Raw genomic sequence first — 27,352 nt, 5'->3', positions numbered from 1 at the left:
CACAGTCCAGTTAGGGGCTTTTCAAATTACATTATATATATGTGTGTGTGTGTGTGCACGCCTCTGCCATGGCGTGCATGTGGAGGTCAGAGGACAACTTGCAGGGCTCAGTTCTCTTCTACGTGGTTCCCAGGGATCAGGCTTCAAGCAAGTGTCCTTATCCACTTAGCCATCTCATCAGCCCAAGGTTAGGTTTGTCCTGCAGGGTAGGTTCCTAAAAATAAGAGCAGGCTAATGATCTGATAGGAATCAAGAGGCTGCCCTCTGGGTTTGTTCTTCACTAGTGATCTTTTGCTCAGCATCTTTCAGTATTTTGAGTGAGGGCCTGTTATGTGCAAAGCAGCTAACTGATCCAGGCTGTTCTATTGCAGCCAGAAGATACCTGAAATGCCTGCAGATGTTGTGGGTGCCCTTATGTTCCTAGAGGATTATGTTCGGTACACAAAGCTCCCCCGGAGGGTAAGCCATGGATAAGAATGTTATTAATGACCTGTGTGTAAGCAGGTAAGACTGGTGGATCTGGAAATACCAGGAGTGAAGTCCTGGTCATTCACAGCAGATACCTCTTGGCCCCTCCATTGCTATGCCTCATAGTACCCATTTTCTGCCTTCCCTACATGGTGGAAGGCTTCTGTCTTCTCACTCTCCACCCTCTTCAGGGACAATTCAGTGAGATGGGCAAGCCAGGAGGGGATTCCTAACTGGTCAGTGAAAGAAATAATCATAACAACCAGGTGCCCACAGCAAGTTAAGCCCAGCCACAGACAAAGCTATTTATGACCACCGCTTCCTAAATGAAGAACTTTTTACCTTCTATGAAATTCTTTCCTTTGTCTTCCTTGCTAATAATTCCACCTTGCTAAGTTTTGGTTCAAAGAAGAAAGCATTTTAAGAAATACTGAGGTGGTTGGAGCTAGAGAGATAGCTCAGCAGTTAAGAGCACTAACTACTCTTGGAGAGGACCCCAGTTCGATTCCCAGCACCCACAAGATGGCTAACAACCTCCTGTAACTCCAGTTCCAAGGGATCTGATGCTCTCTCTGACCTCTGTGGGCATTGCACAACATGGTGCACTTACATGCAGACAATCCACATAAAATTTTTTTGAGAAATTATATCTCAATTTTGAGTGTGTGTTATGTATAAATTAGAATTTAAATTTAATCATTAATTTTAATTTCTCAAGATTAATATTAGGGCTCATCCACATTTGTTAAATTTCCTCTATTTAGCATAAAATATTAAGCACTTACAGATCAGCTATTCTGTATTCTACCCACTCAGCCTATCCCAGCCTTCTCCTTGATTCTGCCAAACAGCTGAAGAATGCATGCCTTTGGGAACCTTCCTGTTCCTTTCCTTTCCTCTGGGATATTGCTCCATAGTCCCAGCAGCCACGTCATTTGCCAGACCTATTCTTGGTCATCAGTGTTGCGACCTGAGATTACCTCTTGCACCCCCCAGAGGCACAGGTACTCCTCTCAGATCAAAGTGCCCTTAAAAGCCAAGAAGCAGAGCCAGGTGTGGGGGCATACACCACTTTAATCCCAGCACTGGGGAAGCGGAGTTAGGCAGATCTCTGTGAGTTCAAGGCCAGCCTGGTCTACTACATAGCAAGTTCCAGGAAGGCTGGGCTACAGGGAGACCCTGTTTCAAAAAGACCAAAAAAAAAAAAAAAAAAAGCCAAAAAGCTTGTGCTGGGTAACAGCAGGTCTCCCCTCAAATGTTAGTGAAACACCAGGGCAGACTTTACCAGAAATGAAAGTGGCTCTGCAAGTTTCCCTCTGTGAGTCAGCTCATTCTGGCTCTTTTTACCCTGTCCAACAGATATTTTCACTTCTTGACTTTTCATATGTAGAAAGCTATGAATCTATTCAACTATAATACCATGAGTAATTTAACTTCTGCTTACTATTTCAGGTTGTTGAAGCACATGTGCCCAATTTCATTTTTGATGAGTTCAGAACAGTCCTGTGACTTACTTTTCCTGCTTAAGTCTGTGACTAAAATGAATTTGGAGATGAAGAAACTTGAAGGCTTATGTATCTGTATTTCCCCCTCCATTGTGAGAATGGCAGACATTCTAAGGAAGATGCCTCACAACTCTACTTAATATAATTAATATTGTTTAAATCATGGTATTATATGCAGTTCATATCACATAAAAGAACACTTTTTTGTACTGCCTCTAATAAATGCTGAATGTAATTGCTATATATGAATCCGTTTAGTTTTATGTTCTAAAGAGCTATTTGTGTGACTCCAGATTTTCAGTAAAATAGTGTTGCTAGTACTCAAAGCTGTCCTGCTTGTGATTCAAAAACTTATATTCATGGAGCTGGAGAGATGGCTCAGCGGTTAAAAAGCACTGGCTGTTCTTGCACAGGACCTGGATTTGGTTCCTACACCTACATGGCAGCTAACCAGAGTCCCTAACTCCAGTTCCAGGGGAACCCGATGCCCTCTTCTGACTCTCTTGGGAATTGCATGACATGAGTGCACTTACATATATGCAGGCAATACACTCATACACATAAAATAAAAATAGTAAATTAAATATTAAAAAAAAAAAAAAACAACTGTCATTTGCCCTGTAAGAAACCCTGCTTGGAAGGTGACAGGTGGCTGTGGGAGGGATGATGGCCTGTCCACTCGGTTTTGTAGGCATGTGGTGACAGCCCAATAACGAACTTGATCCATGCCCTATGTGCTATGCGTTTTGGTGGCTAAAATGTTTGCCAGTTTCTGGTCCCAGATACCTTGTTCCTTCTAGCCTTTTCCTTCCTACTTCTGCCTCAAGCTGGACAACCATGTGGCTATCCATAAGACTGTCTTTTTCCTTTTTCTAGGGGACAGCAAAGGGTATGGTGGTGGTGGTAAAGGATTGGCAAATATACATCTCTCAAAATCCATACTTCTACATGAAAAGTCCTATAAGGGGAGCTGCCATCCTACTGGGATATCCTGGACACTTGGCAGCCTGGATGACAAGGGGGAAGTTTCTGCCTGAACTTGAAGCTAGCTGTACCCTCTGGAGAGAACAACGAAAACAACTAGCAAGATGCTTAGCTGCCTCACCAGAATGCACGCTCCAGGTTCAGGAGACCCTACCTCAGTATGATGATGTCAACCTCAGGCCTCCGCATGCAAGTGTGCATACATACCATGTACATATGTACACTAATAAACAGGATAGGTCTAATGACTACATCTTCCATCCCCTTTTCTGTGACTATGAAGCTATGTAAAGAAATCCGTAGCGAGAAACAAGCCAGGAGCACTCAGGCTTCATTTTATTCTCTTATTCCAATGAATCACCTCAAATACTGAAATCAAAGAACTTCAATGTTAGCACGTAATTTGTGGTAACAAACATCTCTTAAATATCTAGCTTATTTTACCCTTCATTTTATATTGTAAATTAAGGCATATATTTACATGCTTATACACAAAAAACTTCAAAAACAAAGTAACCCCAAGCTTGGTCCGTGACTCTCCACTTAGAATAGTACAGTACTATGCTCTACATCCTCTTCAAACATCTCTGGCGACTTGCTGACATCCAAGTGGTTCCCCTTTAACCTAATGAACCAGATACTTCATTTCTAAATAAATGAGAGGAAATATTACAGAACACGCTTTGTACAATACAGCACCACTACTGAACAGGGCTCGGGGTTTTGTAACCCATGGTTCTGATTTAAAACAAAAATACATAGCATAGATTGCAACAGCAAAGAAGTGTCGAATCAAAACTAGAGGATGAGGAGACAGTCTGTAAGAGAAAAGAGAGATACACTGGTAAGACCCGGAAATTGAAAATGATTCAGAGGTCCTAACACACAGTCCCCAATTAACAACTTTACAGGCTTCTCTACCTGCTACCTTTGATAGCAGGAACAAAATTTGAAAATATGTTAGTAAGCCAACTAAGAATAATCCCTTTCAGACAGAAAAGCCACTGGCCCCTCACTTCAGCATTTTTTTTTTTTTTTTGGTCTTTTTGAGACAGGGTCTCCCTGTAACCCCAGCTGGCCTAGAAGTCAATGTCAAGATCTGCCTGCCTCTGTCTCCCAAGTGCTGGGATTAAAGGCATGCGTCAACATACCCAGCCCTTCAGCCATTTTTTTTTTTTTCCTTTTTTTTTTGGTCTTTTTGAGACAGGTTCCCTGTAGCCCCAGCTGTCCTGGAACTCTCCATGTAGACCAGGCTGGCCTTGAACTCACAGAGATCCACCTGCCTCTGCCTCCCAAGTGCTGGGATTAAAGGTGTGTGCCACCATGCCTGGCCCTCGGCCATATTTTTGAGCTGTTTTTTTTTCCACCGATCTTGAGATCCAATGTCAGTAGACAGCCTGGCCTGCTAGAGTCTGGGTTTGGCATCAGTACTGACATTCTGATCAGGGAGAAGTACCTTGAATCTTACTTCCCAGGAATAGTGCCACATATGTTTGCACTAGCAAAACTTGAGTTTTCTGCCAGTCAGATTAATAATTGAATTGGGATTTCTCAACTTTTCATGGCTTCTGTGGACCAGACATGTAGAAGGACCACAGGTGAAAACCAAGCTCCAAAGGTTTTAGCCTCCCTTGTCCACCACTTCTGAACAACCCTGTCTGTATCCTGGAGGAAAGCACAACGCTAACTTTTGCCTCTTGTTCATTTCTTGGGGGCACTTTTTAAAAAACTATCAATGTGTATGTGCTTGTGTATACACATGCATAATGAGGGGGCATGTAGATGCCACTGTACATGTGTGGAGGTCAGAGGACAACTTTATAGTATCAGGTCTCTCTTACATGTATGTGGGTTCTGGGGATCAAACTCAGGCCACCAGGCTTGCACAACAAGTGCTTTTACCCACTAAACCATCTTGCCAGCTCTTGGGCTCCCCCTGACAGGAACACTAATGGATAACAGAATGACTAAATGTATACAGAATGAAGATTTACATTAACTGAATATGTTTTCCTTCTAGCAAAACAACTTACATAGAAATCAGACCAACAGGACCAGTAATACATTCTCCACCAAGTTTGAAGTAAGAAAAGCAAGCTTTCCGAAGCTGATGTAGGGAATCTAAAATAAAATCCAAAATTATTCACAATCAAAATATTCACACACGTATCTTAGGGTGTTAATGATCTATCAGAAAAAAATAATGAAGATATAAAAATACCAAACGACATAAATTTTAAATAGTCCTAGAATTCAACAAATAAAAGACTTTTAAATTCCAAAACCAACAGCACAGGTGGTGTAACTGCTAATACTTGAGTCTTAGATGGAGTTATTTTTAAATCACTTATGATTTTGTTGTAAATTCACTAAATGATGCAAAGTACTTTGTAAACTCTGTTATAAAAACACAATTAAAGCAATTAAATTCCCAGACTCGAGATACCCATCCCATACTGCAAACTAAGCATTAAATTATCAAGAAAAGAAATGAAGGCAGGTGGATCTCTGAGATTGAGTCCAGCCTGGTCTACATAAAAGTTCAGGCCATCTGGGGCTATATGGAGATCTTGTCACAAAAAACAACAAAAAGGGAAATCAATCTGCATAGCTTTTTTCAGGGGTGGGGTAGGATCTCCTGCTTCAGAGTACTGGGATCAAAAGGCATGCGCCACCATACCCAGCTCTGCATAGCTTTTTATTTTTGTTATTTTTATTTTATGTGTATGAGTGTACTGCCTGCATGTGTGTAAGGGCACCTGTGTTGTGCAGTGCCCACAGAGAAGAGGGTATTGAACTCCCTGGAACTGGAGTTATGGACAGTTGTCAGCCACCACATGGGTGCTAGGAAGCAAACTTAGGTCCTCTGCAAGAGCAGCCAGTGCTCTTAACCGCTGAGTCATCTCTCCAGTCCCTCTGCATAGCTTTTTAATAATTTCAAAGTAATTTTTGAATCCTTTAAAATATAGCAGTAATAATAACTTTTTTTTTTGTCTTTTTGAGACAGGTTCTCCCTGTAGCTCCAGCTGGCCTGGGACTCACTATTGTAGAACAGGCTGGCCTTGAATTCACAGAGATCCACCTGCCTCTGTCTCCCAAGTGTGGGATCAAAGGTGTGTGCCACCATGCCTGGCTTTTAATAACTTTTTTAACAGTTTAGAATCAATGTTCTTTTGCAATATACCTAGATTTTTCTTTACAAGATTTTTTTAAAGGATGCAATATGGTAAACTTTTACTCCAATAAAGTTCTTTCCTCCTCCAATCTCACATTAATTTTGTAATGGCGGTAGGTTCACTTTTACAATGTAAGAATTCAAGAGCTTAGAAAAACTCAATTCTTTTCTTCTTATTGCCTTTCTAGCCATTTTAACTTCCATTCCAATTTAGCAAGAGACTGGCTTGCAAATCACAATCAAGGAGCTGCTTCTTTTTACAGGAGGTGGTGAATGCCTAGAGTCTAGGCAAAGTATTTCTATTGTCTCGCCTTTTGTAATTATCACCAGAAGCTCAGGAAAAGTTTAAATAAATTCAAATACCAAGATTTTTGTTTTGTTTCTTTGTTTTATTTTTCAAAAAATAAAATTTACTTATTATTTTGAGTTTGGGAGGTGCGCACTGTATGGAGTTCAGAGTGTCCACTGTTTTTTGTTGTTTTGTGAGACATAATCTCATTATGTGGCTCAGGTTAGCCTCTCCATCTGCCTGCCTTAGCCTCCCCAAGGGCTAGCACGGTAGGCATGAGGCATGTGTCACCATGCCTGGCTCGGGTTTCAAATGTTCATGAATAGGAATGCTTAACCTATGGATAGAATGACGATTACCTCTACAATGTACAAACAAAACAAAAGCACAGCAATATTTCAAATGAGTACTATGTGAATGCACCCTCCTACTTGTGCATTTTTACAGGAAGGAAACACTAGGCTTGGTTTGACATTCCCATTCATTTCATAAATCGTACCGTAAAAAGAAATTCAAACATGCTCAGGAAGTAAAAGATCATACTGTTTTTCCATACATGACCAGAAAGACCTCCCATCAGCATCGTACCATTAGAGGACACGTGACCTAATCTGGACCAGAGGAATTTAATGAGCACATTGCCAAGACTGCTATTAATGTTACCTAAGGAAAGTCAACAGCCTCCAGATCAAGTGCTGATCCATGAGGATTAGCCACTAAAAGGAACTACCAAAATTGGGTGTTGGAGAACATTTTGATTTCTAGACTAATTACCAACTTTTGCAATTAAGTTCCTTTCATAAGAAAACCTAAATTATGCAATTCAATCATTTTAAAAGATCTACACTTACCATCTGTAGCAGAAAATAATTCATAAAGAGCCTGAGCCAAGACATTCACAACAAAGGAATGAGTCCTTTTTCTTGACCAATAGAACGATTTTTTGGCCTAAAAAATGAAAAAGACTACTTACTATATAGTTAAGGGGAAAAAACGCAAACTAATATTATAATCCCCTCAAACTGACACATCCCAAGGACTATCTGCAGGTAATATTGCCAAACTCACTTTCAGAGCAATGGGTTCTGTGATTCTGAAGCTAAATTTATACTCCTAGCACAATGGCCCACATGAATCCAGTGTTAAGTAATAGTCACACATAAAAACTGAAGATTCATAGTGTGGAATTCAGACTCACTAAACCTAAACAGGACTAAGAATCATAACGAAGCACTGGCTGCTGAGCACAGACTTCCCATAAGAGACCCACTGTTCTTAGTACCTCGAAAGAAATGCATTCAGAGCCATTTTTGTCAAAGGAATAATCTAATCTCTTACCTGGGAAATAGCAGCATCATCATAAAGGTCAGGAATACTCTTTAACAAGTTCCTCCATAATTTTACATCTTTTAAAGCAACAGTCATTCCTCCACCAGTAAGAGGATGCCTCAAATTATATGCATCTCCCAAGAGAAGAACACCTATGAAGAGAGGAAAGATTATGAAATCTTGGAACGCTTAGAGACAATAAAGTTCAGGTTAACTTTTGAAGGAATGAATAAGGATTAAATTTTTGAAACAACAGTTTAAGAGTTCATTCAATCAAAATTCACTAGGACCCAGTATATACAAGGCATTTGGGATGTGATGTAAACATGAGTGTGACCTCTGCTTTAATGGAACACACATGCAAATCTAATGCCAACAATGTCAATAGATTTATAAAGCCTTTTTCAAAATAAAATATAAAAATGTTAAAAGCATGTATGGGCATCTAAGCATAAAAACTAAATCTTGCGGATGTGGTGCCGCATGCCTTTAATCCCAGCACTCGGGAGGCAGAGGCAGGCGGATCTCAGTGAGTTTGAGGCAAGCCTGGTCTAGGTCTACATAGTAAGTTCCAGGCCAGCTGGGGCTACTGGAAGACCCTGTCTCAAAAAAAGTAAATCTTGTACAAGAAAAAACAAGATGTCATTAGCATTTCACAGCAATATTCAGTGCCAATAGACTATAAAGACATGTCTATATAGATACTAACTTGCAGAGAAAGAAAGTAGGCCCTAGGAAGACGATGTAGTCTCACTGTAGTTTAAGCAGAAGACAAACTAGATCTATATTCTCAAAATCATATATAACAGAGTATACTGAGGGCTCTCATTCAGACCTCGCTTCAGAACTCTGGTTGCATGTTTCCAGTAGTGCTCCTCAAGTCCCCATTCAAAAGCCCTACTGATACTTTATACCAAATATGTTCCAGAAATCAACTGAGCACCTCCATACTTCCTATGATGATTAGTTTTAATTATCAACTTGACACAATCTAGAATCAATGGGAAGGGAGTCTTAATGAGATATTATCTAGATTAGGTTGGCCTGTGGGCACGTCTTTAGGGGATTATTTTGATTACACTGAGGTGAGCTGATCTGCCCACTGTGAGCTACACCATTCCCTAGGTAGCAGATCCTACCTAGTCTGTGTAAGTGGAGAAAGCAAGCTGAGCATTAGCAAGCATTCATTTGTGGTTCTCTGCTTCTGATTATGGATGTGATGTGACCAAGTCCCTCAAGCTCCTACCACTGTGACTTCCCCACCTCGAACTGTGAGCTAAGTAAACCATTTCTCCTCTTAGTTGTTTTTGTCAGAGTATTTTATCACAGGAACAGAAAAAGAAACTAAGATACTTACTTCCTGAATCCCTTATCTATTCTTACTATTGCTATGTTAACAAATGGCTTGCAAAACTACCTGTGCCTGAAACGTGAAATCTCTCCTACCACAAAAATCCACTAAATCACTGAGTTTCAGCATCCTACATCCTGGATACTGCCTAGATCCATCCCCTGCCTCCCACTTTATAAACCTAGTTCCATCTTCTATCCCTAGTGGGATAAAAGGCCCCACTAATATTTTTAGTCTGAACTTGCCTCCAAACCATCCTCTATGATGTCAGAGTAATGTTTTTAAAATAAAATCTAATTATGCCACGACCTTAAAACTTTCTAAATTAAACTATGGAACTGATAAATTAGTCCAAAAAAGTTTTAAGACACAAGATAAATATGAATAGTCAACTGAAGACCTAAATACTATTAAACAACAATCTTAAAATGAAATTAAGAAAACAATTCCATTTACAATAGCATCAAAATAGCAAAGTACTTGAGGACAAACTTAACAAAAGAAATGCAAAACTTATATCCTGAAAACAAATATTGTTCAAAGAAAGAAACCATTTCATTTAGTCACTTGAACTTTTTATAAAAGTGACAAGATTATTCAAAGGGGTTTGAACAGTCTTTCCAACAAATAGTACTGAGGCATTGAGATAGTCAGCAAACAGCAAGTATGATTTCTAATAACCAAAACCTAGAAAGAGCCTCAATGCCTAGAAGCTGATGAGAAGACAAAACCAATGTGTTTGCACAACAGGGTGTTACTTGGCCATAAGAACAAATGAAGGGCTGATCCTCACTATAACATGGACAAACCTAAAACACAAAACAACAAAACAAACAAAAAGAACTATGCTGGGTGAAGAACAAAGAGCCATATGTAATTTACCGGGGAAATAGTCCAAATATGCAAATTTAGAGACAAAAAGTAAATCCGCTATAATCAAAAGCTGGTGTTGGAAGGAAATGGATAGTGATGCTATTAGGAGTTGGGTTTTTATGAGGTGATTAAAATGTCCTAATTTGATGGTTGCACACACCTGTGAACATACTAAAAAATATATCATTTTTGGTGAGTGAACTGAATTAATCTGTGAACTATATCTCAACAAGGCTGCAAGCAAAACTCCAAAAATTTTTTCAGTGACGTTCCATTGTCTAATAGAATTAGAACTAAATATTCAACATATGTCCTGCCAAACACAGTGGTGCATGCCTATGATCTTAGTACCAGGGAAGAAGCAGCAGGAGGAGCAGGAGCTCCGGGTGATCCTCAACCATTCAGCTAGTTCCAGCTGAGGCTCCTGGAGACCTTGTCTCAAAAACAAACGGGGGAATGGTGTGGGTTGCTGGAGAAATGGCTCATCTGTGAAGAGCGCTGGTTGCTCTTCTGGAAGACACAAATTCAGTTTCTAGCACCCATGTTGGGTGGCTTACTCCAGAGGACCTAACATCCTCTTCTAGTCTCAGAAGGCACTCCCACACTTGTGACATACACACATATATGCATAAATAAAAATTAAAGGAAATCTTTAAAAAGTAAAATAAAAAACTATATCCTATCTATCTATCACTATGAGACCTGCTATAAGAGCCAGTTACAGGAATCTACTTGAGTTCCATGAAAATGCCATCATTTCTCAGCTGGCCCAGAGGAGGCTTTGCAGATATTATTCCACTACTGCCATAGTAGTATGGACAGTTCATCTACCTAATGAACTGCCACTAATCTTCCAGACCCAATGCAGCCTTAGATCTGGGAATGTCCTACCTAACCTCCCTTCCCTCCCAGCCGCATCTACTTCTTTATACCGTGTCTACTCTTTGAGACCATGAATGAAGTTTTATTCAAACTGTTATCAATGCCATTGTAAACTTATTTTCATATTCCTAACTAGAAAATTGGTTTTTTTTCCTGGGTCAAGGACTAACCTTTAACTGTTGAATTCCCGATGACTGGCAGTATCTTCTAAAAAATATTTTATTTTTATTTTATGTGTAGAGTATACTGCCTGCATGTATGTAAGTACACCCATGTCATGCAATGCCTGTAGAGGTCAGAAGAGGGTGTCAGATCCCCTGGAACTAGAGGTATGGAGGGTTGTTAGCTACCATGTGGGTGCTGGGAGCTAAACCCAGGTCCTCTGCAAGAACAGCCAGTGCTCTTGACCACTAAGCCATCTCTCCAGCCCCAATTGGCAGGATCTTATACAAAGTCAGTATTAAATAACTAAATATATCATAAAACTTTGATGTTACTAATCCGAGGTAAACGTTGCTCTCTCTCACGTTATTTCCAGGAACATAAGTTTGTTAATCCACAGTAACCAAATTCTCTATCTCACCTGTTACTCCCAGGCTACAAATTTAATCAAATGTCTTTTGAAATATTGATGCCATCATAAAATAAGTGTGGTAAAAAAATACCTCGTTTGTTCACTGGTGAAGGAGGAAGAAAGCTCGCTGGCATGGACCTCAAACGAGAATTCTGAGAGGCTTCTAGGAATGATTCTTTCAGGTGGTCTGCAATAAATTCCATCCACTCAAATAAATGGTTTTAAGACAAGTCAATTTGAAATTATTGTATATTTTTTCATCAAGTATAAGCAATGCCTATTTGTTTATCTGTTATGGTTGTTACGTATATCCCCTGTAATAAATCAAGAATCGCCTACTTTATTCATAAAAGTATTCATTAAGCACCTAGCTACCTATGTTAAGGAATGACTAAGGAATCTAAAAGAAAAGGGATGTAAATAACACATACAACTGAATGGAACAGAGAGATTAAAGGAACAAATGAGGCAGACTCATGGGAGCTGAGACAGGAATAGCCACATGCTAACTAACAACTACCAATATTTAGCTTTCCCACATATTCTAATATCACAAGAAATACAGTACCTATTCACAAATAGCAGGAGGGTAGGATTAGTCTTAGAGGGACAAGCCAGCTCTACCTAGCTGAGTTTCAGTTTCTCTAGAAAATGAAATGGCTAGATTACCTTACCTCTGAGACAATTCATAACTTTCATTAAAATGAACTGTCACAGTTTCCAGTATAAAAGAGAGAAACTGAATGCCCACATCCAAAATATTCAGTTTATACAGGGGTAGACTCAGTATCCTAACCACTGTCAACATGATCTACAAATGACTTCCATAAAAATGTCAGCAAGAATCTTTTTCCTTTTCCTAAATAAGCATAACTAATCTTCCTATTGAAAAGTTTCAAAAGGGGATTAACGGAGTAAACAATTAGCAAATACCCTGATAAATAACTTGAAAACCACCAAAAAAAAAATTTTTTTTTTTTGGTCTTTTAAGAGACAGGGTCTCCCTGTAGCCCCAGCTGTCCTGGAACTCACTATGTAGACCAGGCTGGCCTTGAACTCACAGAGATCCACCTGCCTCTGCCTCCTGAGTGCTGGGATCAAAGGCATGCCCCACTACGCCTGGCTCGAAATACTTTTTTAATATACTTATTACAAGGACAGCTTCTGATCATTCTGATCATTTAACCAATAAGCAAGTTTCTCCTCCCTTTTTTTTTTTTTTTGTTATTCTTGTTTTTGTTTCCTTTTGGTGGAGATCAAACCAGGATCTCCAAGCCCTTTGTCAAAATTCTTAATAATGTAAATTTCTTTCCTATATCTTTCCACATTTTAAAAAATAAAACCCTGGAGGTGGGGAAATGGCTGTCAGTAAAGTGGCTGCCCATGAAAGCATGAGGACCTGGGTTCAGGTCTCCAGCACCCACATAAAAGCTGGGTGTACCTCCAAGTGTCTGTAATCACAGCGCTAAGGGGGCAGGACAGGCAGATCCCTGGAGCTTACTGGCCAACCAACCTAGCCAAATCAGTGCTCCCCAGGTTCAATGAGAGACCCCATCTCATTGACAAAATAAGGCAGCAGTAGGTCAGTCACACTCCAGGGGATGGTCCCACACCCATAAGTATATGGTCAGCACAAACTGGACTTGGTGGGTTATAAAAAAATAAATAAATAAAAATGTTAAAAGAGAACATGAAGTTGGAAGGGGGTGAAGGAGCTGGGAAGAGCTGGAGGGAACAATGGGGGCGAGTATGATCAAAATGATTATATGTATAAAATTCTCAAAGAATTGGGGCTGAAGAGTTGGCTGAGTGGTTAAGAGCACTGACTGCTCTTGCAGAGGACCTGGGTTCGATTCTCAACACCCACATGGCAGCTAACAACCATCTGTAACTCCAGTTCCACGGAATCTGACACTTTCTGACCTCCATGGGCTTTGCAGGACGGACATGGGTGCACTTACACACATGCAGGCAATACACTCATCCACATAATTTTTGAGCCTACACACATGCAGCACACACACACACACACACAGAAACTAGCATCATAACAATTTTGGACTTATGAAAAAGTATTTTTTGCATGTTTTTTAAATAAAGGTGTCTAAAATCTCATAAAGCCTTTAAATTCAACTCAAAACAAAACTGATCTCAAAGATCTCTTCAGCTCTCACTCAAGTGCAGGCATGTTGAGCTGGCATGTACAAGCAGGACAGACTTAGTAACCATGAAATAGGAATAGTCATGACAGCTGCCAGCCTCAGGGGGCAACTGCACAGATTAAAATAAGTTTTATCTCTAAAATACTTTTTATATAGTAGACAGGCAAATAACAGCTACTATTACTACAAAACACAAGTCAAACATGGTGGTGTGTGTCTGTGATCCCAGCACTTGGGATGCCAAGCATGGTGGTACATACCTGTCATTCAAGCACTTGGGAGGTACAGGCAGAGAGATCAGCAGTTAAGGTCATCCTCAGGTTCACAGCAAGTTTGATGCTTTGTTTGTTTGAGACATGGTCTCATGTAGCCCCAGGTGACCTCAAACTACCTATGTAACTGAAGATAACTTTGAACTTCTGATCCTCCTGCCTACACTTCCTGGGTACTGGGGTTACAGATGTGTGCCACCTCAGTTATGTGCTTCTGGGAATGGAACCAAGGCCTTGTGTGTGCTAGGCAAGTACTCTAAACTGAGCTACACCCCCAGCCTACTTTCATTTCTTACATGCTAACTGGATATATTTTCACCTGTTCTGTTCACCTCTAGGCTTTTTTTTTTAACACAGCTTTGGGGAGAACTGGATTGAGGCTTTTGTGAGATCTGCATTTAGACTATAGATTACAATTAGAGTAAAATCCTGTTTCTTACCAGGTATTTGTGGGTAAATTTGTTCAGCTATGTATTCCCTTAAATTCCTTGGCATCTCTCCACGAATATCAACAAGTACCCGAGTTTCATTAGCTGAAATCTGATAGAAGAGAACTGGACTTGGATTAACTAAAACAAGTTCAGCAAAATTGGCTTTAAACTGTGGTGCATTCTAAAAAAATAAATAAAATAAAATATTTTAATAGTTTTTCAAATTTCAAGTTCTTTTTGAAAGAATGGTCTTCTACCATTACACTCCTACTGTACCTTCATAAGGAAGCCAACAAAATGAGATGAAACAGAAACTTTACTGGAGATCAGGTTTTTCCTGAACTTGGAGAAAAGGCCATCTGCAACAATAGTCAATGGGGCATGGAGCTCCTGCAACACAGACGAAGAACACTCAGTCAAATGGTTAAAAATACACAGAAAAAGTCCATTCTTTTAAACAAGGTATACAGTGGGGCTAGAGAGATGGCTCAGTGGTTAAGAGCACTGGCTGTTCTGGCAGAGGACCCAGGTTCAAGTCCCAGCATCCACATGGCAGCTAACAACCTTCTGTAATTCTAGGGGAATCGAATGCCTTCTGATCTCTTCGGGCATTGCATGACATGAGTGTACTTACATACATGTAGGCAACACACTCATACACATAAAATAAAAATACAAACATTTTTTAAAAGGTATACAGGAACAGATTTAAATATATTATCTCCTCACAGAGACCATCAAAGCATTATGTGGGCCCAAGAGAACGCATGACCAATCTTTGGCGACACTTCCTCTGAGTCCCTGGAGTTCATCTCCCTTTGTAGTTCTACCATCAAAGCTATCAGCACTCTCCACTTGGATGGACAAGAGGCTAAACAACTATAAGGCAAGCATGGACCAGAGAAGACTGAACCTCATTACAAACTATAAGGACCACTCAGATTCATTCTAGAATTATCTAACTTCACACAATGCTGCTTCATCAGTGGCTGGAGTAGAATTTTTATATAAATGGCTGTGTTTATATTACTACACTGTGAGCATAGAAAACCTGGCAGGCCTTTATTAGAGTACTGTTTAGGAAGAAGTGAACATATGGAACAACCCAGAAGTGCCCTTTGGCTTTTTCTCTTTCATATAGCAACATGAATATACTATATAAAGTCTTTAACTGTTACTTGCTTTCAAAGCTGTCCTACTTCTGCCTAGAACAATATGTATTGAGCAGCACATTTAAAAACTACTAAGTGGGATTATATGTATTTTACCACAATAAAATTAAAATAAGGCTGAATCATTCAAAAGATCCCCCTACTTAAGTCTTTTTATTTAAATTGCTCATTTTATGCTAATCATTTATCCTACTGTTGAATCTCCTCTCCTCCTCCTCCTAGCTTAGAAACCCTCTGCTTCTCTGGTGATACATCTTTCTCATTTAGATTTGTAATACCTGTACACTGACTTTTGTTTTTAAAGTCTATAGTATTCTGAAATTCTCTCAAAAGCAGCGTGCTTCAATTCGCAACCCATCTTGCAGTGCTTTCAGAGCATTCAACTAGGTAAATAATACTGATGGGTCTACTTTTTTTTTTTTTACACTTCTCAGGCACTTTACTGGAGAACATAGGCAGTAATAACATATTTTCACTAGCATAAACACTTAGGTATACAAATGACAGCCAAACAAATAATAGTTATGAGCAGGAAAAATCACATTCATAAATAAATAGGTCATAAGTTAAATGTAAAAATGTCTGTCACGGTGGCTGATTCCCTCTCCCTCTCCCCGCTCCCAGGCTGTCTTTGGACTTGTAATCCTCCTGCCTCAGCCTCCTCCGCGCTGGGCTTGCAGATGTACGCCACCACACCCAATTTCCATTTCACCTTATTCAATTTGTTTTCCTCCCACTTAGTTTTTTGTGCGCTGTTCACTTGCTTCCCACTTTACCTCTCCCTCTTCCATTCCTTCCTTTCTCTTCTCATTCATCCTACTGTCCCATTTTTTTTTTACATTTTTAAATGGAGATTTATTTGAGAAACACAAAAAAGCCACAACAGAACACTTCTCAGGCACTTTACTGGAGAACATAGGCAGTAATAACATATTTTCACTAGCATAAACACTTAAGTATACAAATGACAGCCAAACAAATAATAGTTATGAGCAGGAAAAATCACATTCATAAATAAATAGGTCATAAGTTAAATGTAAAAATGTCTGTCACGGTGGCTGATAATTGTGTACACTCAGTGTTATGACTGTGGTCATCTGAGATGCCATAGCACGGGTCTACTTTTTTTAAAGGGTAGGAAAAGGGTTGGCAAAGAGTTCAGTGGGCAAAGGAGCTTGCTGTCCAATGATCCAAGCCTGACCACCTAAGTTTGATCTTTAGAACCCACATAAAGGTAGGAGAACCAACTCTACAAAATTGTCCTCTGACCTTCACACACAAACAGTGGCACACGCACGCACGCACACAAACACACCCCTCACATACATATACACAACAATAATAAAATGTTAAAAGGTAAGGTAAAAAGGACAAACATCTCTCAGGAAGAAATGACATTTACTAATCTCACCTTGATATCTCCAGTCTCTTTATCCTTATATTGAACTCCCATCACAGCGTCATCTTCCTCCAGTAACTGTAGCACAACACCTTCTATAAACTTCACACTAAAGAATAAACAAATAGATTTCTAGAGGAGCACATGAGCAATAGACATTAGGTATGGTACAGTCCTTATTTGCTGCCTAAAGTTCATGCACATAAACTGGACACGTGGATGTGGACAGGTGTGCATAGACAAAGGGCTAGAACAGGGAAAAGCAAAACCATCACTGGCAAGCTGTAGAATTATGTATGGTTTTTAGTTTGTAATTTACAACAGTGAATACATATTACAAATTAATCATTTAAAAAGTACTTTTTTTAACATTTATTTATTTTTATTTTATGTGTATGAGTGCACTGTCTGTATATATGTAAGTGCACCCGAGTTGTGCAATGCCCTCGGAGGTCAGAAGAGGTCGTTGGATCCCCTGGAAATGGAGTTATAGATGGCTGTTGGTCACCATGGGGATGCTGGGAATCTAACCCAGTTCGTCTGCAAGAACAATCAGTGCTCTTAACTGCTGTGATTCTTTAACATGATATATATTTTTTTTAATTTTAAGATTTATGGGCCAGATGTGGTGGTGCATGTCTTTAATCCCAGCATTCAGGAGAGAGATGCAGGTAGATCTCTGTGAGTTCAAGGTCAGCCTGGTCTACAAAGTGAGTTCTAGGCCAGCTGGAGCTACAGGGAGACCCTGTCTCAAGAGCAATTTTTTTTAAGATTTATGTATTTTTATTTTGAGTGTCTGTCTGTATGCATGTATGTACACCAAGCTTGTGCCTAGTGCCTGCAGTGGCCAGAAGAGGAGTGTCAGATCCCCTGGAACTGGAATTACAGGTGGTTGTGAGCTGCCGTGTGGATGGTGGGAACCAAACCAGGGTCCTCTGCAAAAGTAGCAAATGCTCTTAAACAGTAAGCCACCTCTTCAGCCCCAACATATGTATTTAAAGCTGTGGTCTTACTTGGGCTCCGCCATAGCTGCTTTTCGGAGACCCATGATGAATTTTCCATGATGGAAAGCAATTCCACTCTGCACTTGGTTGTTTTCTGACAGCGGGTAAGGAATCTGAACTTCAGATTTGCTTTCATGATCATGAATTATGTAGCCATGAATAAGACAGGCATTAAAACCTTCTACTGTATCTGAAAAAAAGTTCAGTTCATCAAACAATTTCATTAACATGCCCAGAGTTATACTAGGTACCAAGAAACACAGACATATCGAAATAAGGCTCTGCTTCATAAATCTCTAAGATCATTAGGAGAAATGAACAATTAACAGAATTATTTCAAAAATATTAAATGTTAGCAGAAGACAGTGAAGTCTTTCAAACCTATCATTCCATTTCAGGACAGTAGCATAATTATTTCAGGTATGTAACCACTTTACCTCAGAGACAAGGAAGAAAATGCAACATGAAAAGCAGTACGACACAATCTGAATAAAACCTGTTCTGTTCATAACCATAGAGAAGCATATTCTAACCTTCTTAACAATTTTTCCAATTAGCTATATATAGAAAAGTGTCACAAGGAGGAACAGAGGGAAGGAAGGAAAAAGAGAGGAGAAAGAAAATAAAATATTATGGAAACTTTTCAAAAAGGTCATATTGATAAAGATTTAAGTTATGAAAAAGATTTCCCAAACCAAATGGAAACAGTAGGATATTTCCTAAACATTGATGATTCCTACTGTATATCAAAATTGATTCAAGATCAACTGCAGAGTAATTTTTAATAAATCAAACAGCAAAACTAAGCAAAGCATTCATCAGCCATATAAATATGTTTTTTTCATGTTTTAAAACTTTTTAAAAATTTGATTTTTTTTTTTAATTTTATGTGTACGTGTGTATTGCCTGCATGTAGGTAAGTGCACCCGTGTCGTGCAATGCACGCAGAGGTCAGAAGAGGCTCTCAGATCCCCTGGGACTGGAGTTAAGGATATTTGTTAGCTACCATGTGGGTGCTGGGATTCAAACCCAGGTCTTCTGCAAGAACAGTCAGTGTTCTTAACCACTGAGCCATCTCTCCAGCCCTGGTTTTTTCATGTTTCAAACAGTAAAAGAAATCAGAAAAGACAGTTTCAATGAAAAGCGTAACATTTTTAAAGTACCAACTGAAAACTTGAGAAATTTTAAATTAATGAGCATCAGGGGACAGATGCATGATTCAGTGCAGAAAAGAAAAGAAATTGAGGGGCTGGAGAGATGGCTCAGTGGTTAAGAGCAGCACTGGATGGTGCTGCAGAAGATGCGGGTTCAAATCTCAGCACCCACATGGTAGCTAACAACTGTCCATAACTCCAGTCCCAGGGGATCCAAGAACCTCTTCTGACCTCTGCAGGCATTGCACAACACGGGTGCACTTACCTACATGCAGGCAATACACTCATTTTTTTTGTTTGGTTTTTGTTTTGTTTTGTTTGTTTTGAGACTGGGTCTCCCTGTAGCCCCAGCTGGCCTAAAACTCAAAGAGCTTTGCCTGCCTCTGCCATCCAAATGCTGGGATTAAAGGCATATGTCATCACAATCAGTCCTTAAATAATTTCTTAATTATTGTGGCTAAAACCCAGTCAGGAATAAGTAGAGCATTAACCTAAAGCTGCCAATTAACACTATTCAGTTTGGATCTCAGCACAAAGTACAACCTTTACTAACAAATGTCTGAGGCCTACCAACTATTAAAAGACAGGAAGATGCCCTTTCTGGCGGTGACAACCTCCCTACGAGAACATGCCTCTCGAAAAGGATCTCCTTCATCCCTCTCCAGAAGAGAAGAGGAAACACAAGAAGTGCCTGGTGCCGAGCCCAAATTCCTACTTCATGGATGTGAAATGCCCAGGATGCTATAAAATCACCAGTCTTTAGCCATGCACAAACAGTAGTCTTGTAACTGTTGGCTACTCCACTGTCCTCTGTCAGCCTACAGGCGGAAAAGCATGGCTTACAGAAGGATGTTTCTTTAGGAAGAAGTAGCACTAAAAGTATCCTGAATCAAGATTAGGATCAAGATCAAGATGAGTGAGAAACCATCCCAATAAACACATTTTTGGATTAAAGGGGGGAAAAAAAGCACAGGAAGACAATATTCTCAACCTTAATGAACAAGCTTCATGAATATTAGATATTTACTGACTTAAGCCAATGATACAACTTAGGCCTTAGATAGTAAAGATATCACTATTCATTAATCATAAAGTTTCATACTTGTGGAATTAAACTACCAGTCAGTAGACAAAACATAAACATACCTTCCATAGTTAAAAACATGGAATTAGTTTTCGTGCAAAGTCAACTAAAAATATGAAACCAAACAAAAACCCAAACAAACTCCCATGGTAAAAATGAAGAGCAATTTCAAGGTCAAACCACCAAGCAAGTTTACAGTCTACAGCATTAGGATATCAGAACCAGAAGCCTAAAGAGCTGGGGTTTTAACAGTCACTTCTGGGCAGAAGACAGGGCCCCCAATGTGTTAAGGATGTTAGACTTAGGACTAAACACATATTGTCCCATGATATGGCATGGAAGTAAGCCATCCACCATCAGTTCCAGGTGGAATCACACATAAGAAACCCAAATGGAACTGTGTCCTGACCTCATGCCAAGTTCTGAAGCCCCAGCTGAAGTCAACACTGAACAACAAAAGACAATATTATATCAGGGTCTAGCAAAAGCCAAGGTAACCCTAAAGAAAATAAAGTCAAAGGCAGAGGATACTAAAATATTAAGAAATGTTATAGATAGAATTTAAATTATAATGTACTAGCTATAGGAGTTAGGGATATTAAGTACAAGCCACAAGGCAATCAGCTCACTAATTAAAAGTCCACTCTCCAGGATAGACCAGTTCACATCATATTAGAAATCCTTTATCTGGGCTAGAGAGATGGCTCAGAGATTAAGAACACTGGTTGTTCTTGCAGAAGACCCAGGTTCAAATTCCAGCACCCACATGGTGGCTAACAACTGTCCGTAACTCCAGTTCCAGGGAATCTGACAGCCTCTTCTGTCCTCGCGGGCATTGCATGACATGGGTACACTTACCTACATGCAGGCAATACACTCATACACATAAAATAAAAATAATATTTTTTTAAAAAAAGAAATCCGCCAGTCGTGGTGGTGCATGCCTTTAATCCCAGCACTCAGGAGGCAAAGGCAGGCAGATCTCTGTGAGTTCAAGGCCAGCCTGGTCTACATAGTGAGTTCCAGGACATCTGAGGCTACGGGGAGACCCTGTCTCAAAAAAATTTAAAAAAAAAAAAAAAGAAAGAAAGAAAGAAAGAAATCCTTTATCTCCAAAGTAACTATTTCAAGTTATTTCTACCATACATCTCATGAGACCTCCGGGGAAGTTAATAACATAGTTAACGTTAAAGGACTCTTATTAGTGATAGTAAGGTACACTGGTTAAAATATTTGGGAGGCTGGCCTCATCTTGCATTTAAGAATCTACTGGGACCTGTAGCAGCAACTAGGAAAGTATCTCCTGAGGCTAGATCCATAAAAGACAGTCTAGTCATTAGTTTAGAATCTCTTCTGATTGGCTGACATGCAAATATAAGGGAACAAACCATGCCTCTGGATGGTGTCACATCTCTTTAAGTGCAAGGTTAGGGAACCTGAAAGGACAGACTGGAACCTCCCTTCATTGTAACGCACTCTCCTCCTCATGCTTGAAGATCCTGGAATCTTTTTGCTTCTCACTGCTCCTTTTCATCTCCTGCTTCAGTTCCCACTCACCTCATGGATCTCTACACAATAATGTTCCGGAGTTCAGTTCTGGACTTCCTGGTAGCATCGAGTCTCACTTTAGTGCTATGGCTTGTCCCTTTCCATACCTAACATCTGATTCATTAGCAGGTTCTACTGACTCTTCCTGCAAAATGTATTTCCCCCATGTGTCAATTCACACACCTCTATTATAACCCTGTTCTAAGCCATCAGTTCTGACTGATTGTGCAATAACTTCCAGATCCCACTCTTTCTGATTTTTGTCTAGTACACATAAATCTTCACATGCTCTATTTTAAATTGTATTAGTCTTTTATCATTCCCTCCCTACTATCCACTAAGATGTATTCTCAGCAAGTAGAACCAAATCTCCTATTAGTTAATGTTTCAAAATATCTGTTGAGGGCTAGAGAGATGGTTTAGTGGTTAAGAGCTGCTCTCGCAGAGGACCTGGGTTCGATTCTCAGCACCCACATGTCGGCTAACAACCGTATAACTCCAGTTCCAGGGGATCTAACACCCTCTTCCAACCTCCAAGGGCATAGCATGACATGGGTGCACTTACACACACACACACACAGGCAATACACTCATACACATAAAATAAAAATAATAAAAATTTTTTTTTAATTTTTTAATTTGAATGAATGTCACTCTCAGTCACCTTCTCTCTCATACCATCAGCTTTTCAACCTCTCTACTTTGCCATAAAAATAGTCTTGTATCCAAATACACCTTCATATCCTTATCTAATTACAATCCTATCTTTGTTTTCTACCAGGAAAAAAAAAAAAAAAAAAAAATCCCTTCCAAGTCTCAAGTTTTTAAATCTCCATCTCATTTCAGTGTAAATTTTCCTGTCGACATCACAAATTACCAAATCTGCTGTGAGCTTCCTACACTTATATTCCCTAACATATTGCCAGCAAATATGACACAGCTGTTCTTCTTTCCTGATATTTACTCTTTCCTACCAGAACCATTTTCCTTTGTTTGATCAAGTGATATCAAACAATACAGACGTCCTCTACCACTGCCACCTCCCACTCAGCCTCTTTTGCATGCATAAGTCTCCTGGGACTTAATTCATTCTTAATGCCTTTCTCCCTACACTCTCCTTAGATGGCCTCAGTCATCGCCATGGCTTTCAACTACCACAAGTACACTTACAACTCTGAAACACACAACCCTGCCAGTGCCTCTAGATGAATATATTCAATTTGATATTTCTCCTTGGGTATCCCAATAAGTCCCTCAAATCTCCTCCTTTTCAAGTTTTCTTTCTCATTAGCAAAAGGTACCACCAACTACCAGCTATGTAAAGCAAAACCCTAAGAATCCCTTTTTGATAGTATCCTGTTCCTCATATCTCACACCAATTACTTAGGATATCATTTCTGTGTCTTATCATCTGCCCATTTCTCTTTATAATCTGTTACCAGCTACCATGTCAGAACCAATGCCATCTGTAACTGGAACTGAACAATGAGTTCCCCCAAACTCCTGGCTTGACCCTTATTACCCCATCATCACAATCCTACAGTCTAGCGCACCCATGTTGTGCAATGCCTGCAGAGGTCAAAAGAGGGCATTGGATCCCCTGGAACTGGAGTTACAAACAGTTGTTTAGTCGCCATGTGGGTGCTAGGAACTGAACTCTGAAAGACCAGTCAGTGCTCTTAACCACTGAGCCATCTCTCCAGTCCCCATGTATTTCTTTTTTTTTTTTTTGGTCTTTTTGAGACAGGGTCTCCCTGTAGCCCCAGCTGTCCTGGAACTCACTATGTAGACCAGGCTGGCCTTGAACTCACAGAGATCCGCCTGCCTCTGCCTCCCGAGGGCTGGGATTGAAGGCGTGCGCCACCATGCCCACTAGAATTTTTTAAAAATAGCAATCCAGATAAATGGCAGTGGGTGACCCAATGGACTATGAAATGAATTCTGAATTGCATTATTGGTGGAATGATGCAAAGCATTTAAAAAGCAAAACAGAAGAAATTTCAGTGGTAGAACACGTGTTTAGCATGTGCTAGGTCCTGGATTTGATCCCTAATACCATACACAAAAAAGTTTGGAAAAGGTATCATTCAGATTGAAATATATATGGATAAACTGAATCCTGATGTAAAATATGTTACATTAAGTTATGTAAAGCAAGTAGCTGTTGAAGATTCAAAGCCAACCTATTAGATGGGAAATGAGATCATGTCACACTCCTGCTCCATCACCTATGAAGCACTATATGATATGGCACCTGTCTCCCTCTCCAACCTTAATGGCATCCATCTTCTTTCCTCATCATCCACTACTTTCTAGCCCTACTGGTCTCCTTCTTAGTTCTTTAAACAAAACAGTGACCATGAACACAAGGCCTACAATATGCCAGGCACTGTTCTGAATGCTCTTATATTTGAATTCACTTAATCCTCCTAATATAGGAAGCATTGACTGTTTTGGGGGGAGGGGTTTACAAAGCGTCTCAGTATGTAGCCTTGGCTGGCCTAGAACTCACTATGTGGACCAGACTGAACTCAGAACTCACAGAGATCCACCTGCCTCTGCCTCCAGAGTCCTGGGATTAAGGGCATGCACAACTACAACTGGCCTTTTTTTCTTTTTCTTTTTTTTTTTTTTTTTTTAACAAATGAACTAATAATCAACAGAAGAGTAACTTATTAGGTTTAAAGTTAGTTATTAGGCAAGGCCATACAGTACTTAAAAGGCAGAGCTGATATTCAAACCCAGGCAGTCTAGTTCTAGAACCAAAGCTTTTAGCTAATATACCATCCTTCCCACCACACCCCACCAAGCAGGCTGCTTCTCACCTCACAGCCTGAGTAGATTTTGTGTTCTACTCCTCGAGAATAAATAGGTACTTAGTATAGCACCTTGTTCAACCATTTCCTAATAAATATGAGGTACTAAAAGCATTGGCTGAGTGGCTGAATGGTCCTTAGATAAAAGATTTAAAGTCATAAGTCATACTAGGAATACAACATAAACTGCATACCTGATGGCTCTTTTACTAAATTTCATGCTTTTATTCCAGGAGCTTTCTGACCTTTAATTTCTGAACATTATGTTTTTTGGACACTTCATGATCTCACTAAGTTCTATCTCCTGACACTACTCAATCTTTATTTTCTCCTTTGCTCTCATTACACACATTTTTTAGTAAATGCATATTAAATTTTGTAAATGGAAAAAGGAAGCAAATTGGAAGCCATTTTACTAGTCACTACGGTGAGGAGTACTTGCATCAGGTAACACTCCCGAAAATGAGGATGGACCTACCTTCAAGGCCAAGTTCTTTAAGAACATGGTAACCCCCAGGCTGCAGAAGTTCTCCGACTATCCTGTCAGGCTCTTTTAAATCTCTCTCAATTACTGTTACCTTTCTTCCATCTCTGGAAAGCACCGTTGCCAAAGCAGAGCCAAGTACACCAGATCCCACGATGATAATTTCTGGATCATTTAGAGAAGATGTTGATGTAGAGGTAGCTGCTCCTGTTAATGTTGTTTCTGAAATATTGATTCCTTTTCTGCACTATTTAACAAAAAAGGAAATTATGTTTCTAAATGTCAACTTAAATCATACTAACTAAATTAAATGGACTTCTGCACCTTGGGCGAGAGCTAGACCCCAAACATTGTCAAACCAAGTAAAATGATGTATTTTTAAATTTAGACCATATGTAAAAAAAAAAAAAAAAAATCAAATGATATCAAAATACTGGCTAAATGAACATGTGTATTATCCCAATAACATTAAATATGTATTCCTTTCCCCAGGCATGGTCATTAGAAAATGCAGTTACATGACCATATTTAGAAACTGACATCAGGCCAGGTACTATAAATGCCTAATATGAGATTCAAAGCCATATCATAGGGCAAATTCTACCATTTAACTGCTCAGCTCTTCAAGTACATTACTGAGCATCTACCAGATGAAGATCTCTTATAACTTCTGACTTCTCATGTTATCACCATTTAGCATCAATCGCTCTAGCAACTTCCTAGTTTCTAAGAAGACTAAGCATTCACCAATGGACCCCGTGTTCACTGTTTTCAGGCCCAAAATTCCCATGTCACAGCATGACATCACAGAATTACAGCTACCTGGACTACAACTTGGCCCTAAAGGAAGTTACCTAAAATACAAATACCTAGTTTTCCAAGTGAGAACTGAGGCCTCTTTTTCCAGTACTCTAACCCACCATCTCCAGGCCACTGAAAGGTGGGCACTACTAAGAGGCTTCTAAACTGGACTACCTGTGGATAGAGCAACAGCTGGTTATTAGATTAAGGCACTGGAGTTTGGCAAACATGAAGTCATTTCGTCCCCTGACTACCAGCAATGGTAATGCCAGCCTCCTCTAACAGACCAGAAAACTGATTCTTACATATAGAAAGCAATTTGCAAAGTCTCCTGGCCAGCAGTGGCAGAGCAAAATCTCAAAGTCAAGTCCCTCTCTTTTAGAACCCTTGCCAACCTGGACTATGGATAAGTGGATGGAGGGCTCTGGGTTGTTGTGTGGGTAACACACCCTAACATCCAGCTACTCCCAGCCACACCAGCTGGGCATTCCAATATAACCAGCCTTTTACCCATGCCCCCTGCTTTCACTGTTGCATACCTCAATGTATTTTTAAAGTAAAATCAAGCATTGTTACTCCCATACTTAAAGTCACTCCAGTTCTCCTGGGGAAAGCCCAAATATCCATTGTCAACAAGCCCTACAGGATCTGGTCTTTACTAGCTACCTCTTACCAATGACCTTCTTTATTTCCTAGCAGGAATCATAACATCATAAATATTAAAGACCCAGCCTCTGACTGTGGACCACCATCCAGCTGTGACTTGACTTCGGACCTGACTGCATTGGATTATTCACTGCTTCCGTGGCAGAAGGAGGGCTTTCTGCCCAAGATTTTTACTGCTTTTCAAACTGTTCTGCCACTTTCCCCACTCAGCTGTCACTTTTAGAAACAGTAGACTTACCTGCCGCATTCATTCTTCTCAGGTACAAATGCAATCCTGACCCAAGGATTTAAATAAAACCTTTTTCATCAGCGACAGCGAGTCTGTCCTCCAAATGAAATTCTACCATTTCCTACTTAAATCAATAGCCAATCCCCTTCTGAGGATCAAGCAACACTACATGAAACAAATGTTTTCCACCTTTCCTAACATCAAGGATGTGGCCATGGCACAGTCCAGAGCTTTAACAAAAGTCAACGCAATGGGAACACTGGAGTATCTAAGTTGCCACTTTGCCTTTTAAACTTAAACTTCAGAGCCCCCCATCTTAATTTTAAACTAAGATTGCATTTGTCTGCCCACTCTGAAATCAGCCTACCCTCTTGGACTCCAGCTTCTCTTTCTTTTCTGACTCAGGGGGTCCCTTAGCCCAGAAGAAGCCAATTAGAGGCAAAGCCGAGAGAATATCCGAGAAGGCGGCAAAATGGGAGCCGCTCTGCTGGCGCCCCAGGGGGCCCGCGCTCCGGTGGCGACAGCGATAGGAGAGCACCAGGCCCAGCGACAGGAACACCAGCACGCACAGCAGGAGCTCCTTGTTGGCCAGGGTGATGAAGTCCCCGCATTTCTTATAAAAATAGGTGAACGTGGCAATGCCAAGAAAAGTCCACATGGCTCAAAAACTTCTTTGGTGGCACCAGGCAGGACTGAGATT

General features: G+C 40.0%; 2 protein-coding genes across 3 annotated transcripts in view; one reads left to right on the top strand and one right to left on the bottom strand.

The window, feature by feature from the left end:
* Positions 1-2,293, top strand: part of Washc5 (WASH complex subunit 5) — a 56,720-nt gene extending 54,427 nt beyond the window's left edge. The window contains exons 28-29 of the mRNA XM_008845463.3: positions 372-459; positions 1,921-2,293. Of these exons, the coding sequence (XP_008843685.1) occupies positions 372-459; positions 1,921-1,977 (145 nt within the window). The 3' untranslated portion in view covers positions 1,978-2,293. The remainder of the gene's footprint in view (positions 1-371; positions 460-1,920) is intronic.
* Positions 2,294-3,271: 978 nt separating this feature from the next.
* On the bottom strand, positions 3,272-27,352 carry Sqle (squalene epoxidase). Of its 2 annotated transcripts, none has more exons than XM_008845457.3 (11): positions 27,020-27,352; positions 24,951-25,203; positions 17,880-18,060; positions 16,879-16,975; positions 14,572-14,685; positions 14,305-14,476; positions 11,522-11,617; positions 7,760-7,902; positions 7,273-7,369; positions 4,991-5,078; positions 3,272-3,775 (listed from the first exon to the last, which is right to left on the bottom strand). In XM_008845457.3, exons 1-11 carry the CDS (start codon positions 27,308-27,310, stop codon positions 3,583-3,585), a joined length of 1,725 nt encoding a protein of 574 aa, XP_008843679.1. In that variant the 5' UTR covers positions 27,311-27,352; the 3' UTR covers positions 3,272-3,582. The 2 variants fall into 2 exon arrangements, with proteins under 2 accessions (XP_008843679.1, XP_008843680.1); XM_008845458.3 differs by having other exon boundaries at positions 14,305-14,404; positions 27,020-27,347.

Source organism: Nannospalax galili, unplaced genomic scaffold, assembly GCF_000622305.1.
Source record: "Nannospalax galili isolate Female #2095 unplaced genomic scaffold, S.galili_v1.0 scaffold380, whole genome shotgun sequence".
NCBI classification, from domain to species: domain Eukaryota; kingdom Metazoa; phylum Chordata; class Mammalia; order Rodentia; family Spalacidae; genus Nannospalax; species Nannospalax galili.
The sequence above is the reverse complement of the archived record's forward strand: the minus strand, read 5'-3'. Positions and strand labels throughout refer to the sequence as shown.